At 57.2% G+C, this 7,508-nt stretch overlaps 1 protein-coding gene across 1 annotated transcript; it reads right to left on the bottom strand.

Moving 5' to 3' along the window:
* Positions 1–3,004: 3,004 nt before the first annotated feature.
* Positions 3,005–6,836, bottom strand: FLYWCH2 (FLYWCH family member 2). The gene is made up of 3 exons (XM_011950242.1): positions 6,729–6,836; positions 5,588–6,007; positions 3,005–3,333 (listed from the first exon to the last, which is right to left on the bottom strand). The coding sequence occupies exons 2-3, from the start codon at positions 5,907–5,909 to the stop codon at positions 3,233–3,235; spliced, it is 423 nt and encodes a 140-aa protein (XP_011805632.1). The 5' UTR covers positions 5,910–6,007; positions 6,729–6,836; the 3' UTR covers positions 3,005–3,232.
* Positions 6,837–7,508: the final 672 nt, after the last annotated feature.

The raw sequence follows: 7,508 nt of genomic DNA on the forward strand, positions 1-7,508 counted from the left end.
CAGGATGGTCTCAATCTCCTGACCTCGTGATCCACCCGTCTCGGCCTCCCAAAGTGCTGGGATTACAAGCTTGAGCCACCACGCCCGGCCTATTGCAATTTTTAAAAAAGTTATTTGTTTTTTGAGATGGAGACTTGCTCTGTCACTCAGGCTGGAGTGCAGTGGCATGATCTCAGCTTACTGCAACCTCCACCTCCCGGGTTCAAGCCATTCTCCTGCCTCAGCCTCCGGAGTAGCTGGGACTAGAGGCACCCACCACCACGCCTGGCTAATTTTTTTATTTTTTTTTAGTAGAGACAGGGTTTCGCCATGTTGGCCAGGCTGGTCTTTAAATCCTGACCTTAGCTGGTCCGCCCGCCTCAGCCTCTCGAAGGCTGGGATTACAGGCATGAGCCACTGCACCCGGCCTATAATTTCAATTTTAATATCAAATTGCTAACACTAGGCCAGGCACGATGGCTTGCACCTGTAATCCTAGTACTTTGGGAGGCCGAGATGGGAAGATTGCTTGAGCCCAAGAGTTTGAGACCAGCCTGGCCAACACAGCGAGACCCCACCTCCTCAAAAACTCAAAAAAGTAGCCAAGCCTACCTGTAGTCTCAGCTGCTCAGGAGGCTGAGGTGGGAGGATGATTGCTTGAGCCTGGAAGGTCTGCTGCACTCCAGCCTGGGCAACAGAGCAGAACCCCATCCCTGCCTCAAAAAAATAAATAAATAAATAAATAAAAAATAAAGAACAGGGGCCGGGCGCGGTGGCTCAAGCCTGTAATCCCAGCACTTTGGGAGGCTGAGACGGGTGGATCACGAGGTCAGGAGATTGAGACCATCCTGGCTAACATGGTGAAACCCCGTCTCTACTAAAATAAATACAAAAAACTAGCCAGGCGCGGTGGTGGGCGCCTGTAGTGGGAGGCGGAGCTTGCAGTGAGCTGAGATCTGGCCACTGCACTCCAGCCTGGGCGGCAGAGCAAGACTCCGTCTCAAAAAAAATAAAAATAAAAAAATAAAAAATAAAAATAAAAAAATAAAGAACAGAAGGAGAGGGGCTCCAGGATATGGGTGGCAAAAAAAGGCAACATGGGGTCCTAACCTGGCCATTTTTGTCCTCACTGCTCACTGGGATGTCGTGTGGATGACGCTGGGTGATGTCACAGAACCAGCGGTGATCCTCTCAGGCAGACTCACGTTAACATAGCTATGACTGGGAAGGTTGTGCTCAGAGGTGGAGGCAGAACGGTTTTGGAGTCTGCTGCCTGCATTCTCCAAATGGTTTGGCAAAAGAGAAGTGTGTGGAGGAGAGACAGAGGGAAGGAGAGAGAAAAAAGAGGAGAGAGACGGAAGGAGAGCCGGGGGGCTACACAGTATGCCCTGCGTGCTCCTGCAACTTTTATGCTCCAAAAATGTTTAAAAATAAAACCAGAGGGTGAGGAAAACAGTGGTGTGGCCAGGCCCAGTATGCAGGCTCCAGCTCCCTAGTATGCATCTCCCTCCTGGCCGACTGCCAACGCCACTGAAAGACTCAGGCCCAGGTGCACCCTTGCTGTTCCCCCAACTCCACTTAAGGGGGCACTAAAAATGCTCCCCAACTCCTGGCCCTGCTGCTGCACAGTCACCCCTCACTGCCAGGTAAGGCTTCCCAGGCAACAGCAGGAGGGGCCCGATGGTGCCACACCGAGTACAGGGCAGGGGCGCCCCACAGTGACCCTGCCCTCTGACCCACCCCAGCCTCCTCTTCCTCACTCCCAGTTCTTGAGGTTGCACCCGACACGTCCTGCCCTGACATCCTCAGGCGTCCTTAACATCTGACAAGAACAGATAGCCAAGAGTACTTGGGAACAGGCCTCCAGCAGTGGCTCACACCTGTAATCCCAGCACTTTGGGAGGCCGAGGCGGGCAAATCACCTGAGGTCAAGAGTTCCAGATCAGCCTGGCTAACATGGTGAAACCGCATCTGTACTAAAAATACAAAAACTTAGCCAGGCATGGTGGTGCACACCTGTGATTCCAGCTACTTGGGAGGCTGAAGCAGGAGAATCACTTGAACCTGGGAGGCGGCAGTTGCAGTGAGCCGAGATCGCACCGCTGCACTCCAGCCTGGGCAACAGAGTGAGACCCCATCTCAAAAAACAAAACAAAACAAACAAACAAAAGAAACACTTGGGAAAGGAGAAAGCATGGTGGAGAACACAGAAGCCATTTGAATATAGAATCAGGGCCTGGCATGGTGGCTCATGCCTGTAATCCCAGCACTTTGGGAGGCTGAGGTAGGCAGATTACCTGAGGTTAGGAGTTCACTACCAGCCTGGCCAACATGGTGAAAACCCATCTCTACTAAATATATAAAAATTAGCCAGGCATGGTGGCGGGCGCCTGTAATCCCAGCTACTTGGGAGGCTGAGTCAAGAGAATAGCTTGAACCCAGGAGGTGGTGGTTGCAGTGAGTCCAGATTGTGCCACTGCACTCCAGCCTGAGCGACAAGAGTGAAATTCCACCTCAAAACAAACAAACAAACAAACAAAACCCTAACATTGCCTTGAGCCCAGAGACAGTTTTAAAAGAATGAGGACTGCATGGGAAGCCTCTCGGAGGCTCGCTGACTTGAGAGCTCAAGTAGGGTAGCTGTGCTTCCTTCATCTCCCCTCCAGCAGGGGTGGCACCCAGGGGGCCAGCACAGGAACTCCGGTTCCCTCAGCCCACAAACCCCCTGGAAAGAACATGACAGGCAGGCCGCATGTGCTTTTGTCAGTTTCCTCCCTGAACCCACCCATGAGCTGCAGGCCTACCTCTCCCTCAGCAGAATCCTGGAGCTACCATTCTCAGCAAGGCTGAGCTGCCTTAGTGCCTGGGAGCTGTCAGTCTGGGAGGCTTCATGGAGGAAGCGAGACTTGGGTCAGGGAGGGCAGTGATTAAGGGGCACTCTGGAAAGGCCCGGTAAGGGCTGGGGTGGGGAGACCCAGGGGTGGTGGCATCAGAGCTGAGCCTCAAAGGACCTAGAAGCCTGGAATGTTTAAAACCTGCCCATTATGGGGTCTAGCAAACAGCTTCTTTTATTCTTGTTTGAAAGTACTTTTCTGCTTACAAAAGTAACTTATACTTGATCTAAAAAGAAAAGAAAGAAAGAAATTACACAATGTTGAAAGCAAAGATTCACCGATTGGGCCCCAGAAGCCCTGCAGACAGAGATGAGCCTATGGCTGGATTGGTGGCCTGGGAGGATGCACTGTTGTCAAGGTTACAGGGACTTGCCAGGTGCCACAGGGCAGGGGGCGGAGTTCTCCCCAGCAGCCTCAGGAGGCCCCGCTCCTAATCCACTGTCTTCTGTTCTGTCTGCGCCTGCAAGAGAAGAGGGTGGATCAGGCTGGTGTCAATGGAGAAGGGAGGGCTGAGCTTGGGTGTTGGGGGTCTACCAGGCTTCACTCTCACCCCAACCAGTGGATGTTCCAGGGCCAGAAGCCTCTGCCTGACTGAGAAGTGACTGCCACTCAGGGATACTGCTCCCAAGGCCACCAGCCCAGGGCCACAAAAGCTGCTAAAATCATTTCCAGGAAACATGAGGCCAAGTTTGTGCTGAGCACTGGGAAGCCGCAGCCATCGCCTCTGCTGGACCTGGGGTGGGTATGGAAGGATGGAGGAGTTGACAGGTAGGGGTGGTCGATGCTCGAGGGTGACTGCCAGCGGGACCCCTGGGGCCTGATGGAGCCCTGCTCTGCCTTTCATCTGGAGAAGATAGCTGTGCTCCAATTCTCACAAAGGGCCTAGATGGATCCCAGCAGTAAGCAGGAGTCTCAAAGGGGCTGGGAGGACCTTGAGATGGTCTCATTCCACAGAGCTAACAGACCCTGAACCAAACTCCAACCCCCTCTGCCCTCTGCAGGGACCTCGTGGTGGCCTCAGGGTGGTGACTTCACTCCTCTGAGCCCTGCCTCCCACAGGCTGTGGGGACTGCACCCTCTGCCCAAGGTTGGCGGGAGAAGCCAGGGAGACACACAGAGGCTCTCTGTGTCATCCAGGACTGGATGGTGGGGGCTTCGCAGTGAGAGCCAGGCACTCCCACCAGCTCTGGGAGGACGGGGTCCCTCTGAGTTCCACAGCACTGCTCACACCAGGCCTGAAACTCCAGCAAAGGAATGGAGGCCGAGGGGTCCATTAGGTTCCCTGAGAGCTCCAAGCCTGTGGCTTTGGACACCAGCATCTCAGGCATTCTGGGGTCTCAGCCCCGGGGAGGCTACGGGGCTGTGACCCTCTGTGACCTCAGGCCACTCACCCCTCAATTTTCATCAGTGAGGCAGGGTCCCTGCACTGCCAGCAAACTGAAGGAACCCTAAGAGCACCCCTTTTTGTTACAATGGGTTGCCAGTCTGAGTATCCTGGCTGACCCCAGGGGCCACCTGTTCAGAGGTCACAAGCCAAGGCCACCTGCTACGACTTTTCTTCTTCTCAGGGCATGGCAGAGCACACTCCTAGTCGGGAAGAAACCCCAACTCATCTTCTTCCCACCCACTGGGCGGGAACTTCCAGCTCAAAAGGTGTACCCAGCCCATTTCCTCTGCTGCCTAGGGCCCTGCCCCCACCGCTGCCTGCCCTGGTAGAGCCCAGAGGCAGGACCTGTGGACCTGAGGACCTGCTGTGGGGCCAGGAGGGGACCTGTCCTCCTGCAGGGGACAGCGGGGCAGGGCCTGGGCCACCTCAGGGAGAGCTGGGTGCAGGGAAAGGGGCAGCCCTGCTCTCATCCCATCTCTGCTACCATGCCCCACCTGGCTGTATCCCCCAAGTCTAGATGACAGAAATGTCTAGTACACAGCAGGGGCAGAGCCAAGGGCCCTGGGGAGTAGGAGCGGGGGCTGAAGACTCTCAGTGTCTCCATCCATCGCATCACTCCCACAGTAAAGCAGAGGGAATGAACCTGACCCATCACCTCCAGCCAGCCTGCAGCAGCTGGGGCCACACCCCCAGCCCCACTCCCCCACGGGACCTGTGAGCCCTGAGCTCTTTCTCCCTGGAGGCTTGTCGGGGGGTGATTGCTTGGGCAGAGGAGGTAGGAAGGGCAGGGGCAGTCCCGGAGAGCCAGGCTGAGGTCACCGCCTTGGTCTGCTGGGGGTCTCATCCTGTGTGCCTCGAGTCTCCAGAGCCCAGCCTGCACACAGCTGCTGTTCAGTGGATGTTGCTAAGTGACTGAACAGTGAGTGAGACAACAGGAGCTTTCTAGAACATATAGAAAGGTGACCCATCAAGCTCCTGGCCTTAGAGACCCTCACTGAGCAGGTGCAAGCCAAGACCTTGAAGCTGCCAGCAGCTGCCTGTGGGCCCCACCACACCCTCAGATGCTCCCGCGTGAAGGAGTCAGTGGGCAGCGCATTCCAGAGTGGGGAATAGACGCAGAGAGGCAAGACCACTCAGAGGCAGGGTTGGAGGTTGGGGGATGCCCAGGCCTGTGCCCTAACCCCTGTGCCACTACTCCCCACACGTGGTCAAAGTCAGGGAACGAGGACCTGCACGACAAGGAGAAGGGCCTGATGGAGTCAGCATGGCTGTGGGGGCCACCCTGGGAGGTGCCAAGCTGTCCTGGGGGGCCGCTGTGGAGCCTCACCTGGGTCCTGCCTGCTGCGTTTCTGCTCAGGCTCTTGAGGGGCTGCCTCAATGGCCCGCTGGGCCTCGGGGTGGATCTGGAGGAGGGCCTTGGCAAGGGTGGCGGGGCCGGGCACCCCCAAGGACATGACACAGTGCACGCCCTTGCGTTTGGCCCCCGCCACCTTGGTGCTGTCTTTGGAGGCTGTGAGCAGGACCAGTTTGGAGAACTTTCTGGGCTTCCTGGGGGCTGCCGGGACGACTTCTGTGCCTGGCTCGGGGGATGGCTCCTGGCCAGCCTTCACACTCTCGCCCTCCTGCTCGCTGGGCTCGGGCAGGGGCATCCCTAGACCCAGGGCCTGTCCCTCAGGCCACGCTCAGCCCCCAGCAGGTGGATTTCTCCTACTCCCAGGCAAGCAACCTGGAGTCCAGCGGTTCTGTCCTAAGGAAGGAAGCAAATTCCCGTCAGTGGAGGAAGCCCTTGGGGGGCTCTAGACACGGCTCTGGGAGGGAGGTGGTCAGATGGGGCAGCCTCACTGCTCGCTGGAGCCAAGGCTGGCGGGGGCCCTGATGGAACTAGGCTTCTGTTCTGCCAGTTCCTCTCCTGGCAGCCTTGGGTATGTCACCCCCATCTAACCCCACTTTCCCCATCTGGAAAATGTGCACAGTAAACATTCTCCACAAGGGGCCATCAGAGTGACTAACGGACTAAGAGCTCAGCCACTACCGATGGGCCTCCCACGTGCAGAGCACAAAGGGTTTCCACCCTGTGGACTGTTTCCAGTCCCCCCTCCCACCCCTGTTATGACAGCAGGCTGTGCTTATGGACCCGGTCACAGTTGAGGACACTGAGGCATGCCAGGGTGATCCACACAGCCAGAGTGGCAGAGCTACAGCGGACACAGAGCCCATGACCACACAGCATCTGATGTACTTCGTCCATGTTAACTGACACCGGTGTCCCTGGGCACCAAGCATCAGAGCTAAGCACTTTGGGGACATGAGCTCAGTTTGTGTTGTCACAGGCAGCATGGGCCAGGCACCTGCCAGCACTTTGCAGACCACAGCACTGCAGCTGGCCCTGGAAGGTGGGACAACCAGATGCAGCTGCATCCCCGTCTGGAGGCCCACAGTCTCCTCGACCCGCTGGTTCTCACACCAACCTTGTCTGAGCTGGTGTTGGCGCTGCCCTGGCTCAGTGGGGACAGCGATGTGATGTCGTGGATCCCACAGTCACTGAGGGCTCCTTGGCTTCTGGCCTGGAAAAGCAGAAAGGATGGGTTACAACCTTGTAGGGGCAAGCGCCGGGCTCTGGTTGGCCTGGAGACCCGGTCCTGAGGTGCTATAGCACCAGTGTGGGGTGGCCTTTCTGTCTTTTGGGGGGCGATTGGGTGGTGGGCCGATGATGGGGACTTTCCCAGCCTACAGTTTTAGCCTAGACACAAGACTGCAGCCTGGGCAGCCACCTAGCACCCTGTCCAGGACCCAGGCAGGACAAGGCCCAGGGATGCCTACTTTTCCCTCGGGGCCAATCCCCCAACCTGGGCTTGAGGTTCTCATGGTCTCCTTGGACCCCTCCCAATGCGTCTGTTCTGAGGGGTCCATGCCCAGCACCCTGGCGTTTTCTAGGACCCTACTGTCCATGAGAGGGGCCTGAGGATGCAGGGCTGGAGGAGGGGGTTGCGGGCCTTGTCCTGAGAGCTCCCCTCTGTAGTCCTCTGACCACTAAACAAAAGCAGATGTGAAGCCCCCACTCCAGGGGCACCTTCTCGAGGGGGTGCGCACTCGAAGAAATGCGCCAGGCAGCAAGTCACGTGACTGCAGAGTACCGCAGGGATCGGGGTCGCGTTATCCATCCGCCTCCGGACAAGCCAACCCCTGTTCCTCCCGTGCGGCCCTTCCGGCTCTGCTCATCTGCCTCACAGGGCGATGTGGGGATGCCG

Source organism: Colobus angolensis, unplaced genomic scaffold, assembly GCF_000951035.1.
Source record: "Colobus angolensis palliatus isolate OR3802 unplaced genomic scaffold, Cang.pa_1.0 Scaffold303, whole genome shotgun sequence".
Taxonomy (NCBI): Eukaryota; Metazoa; Chordata; class Mammalia; order Primates; family Cercopithecidae; genus Colobus; species Colobus angolensis.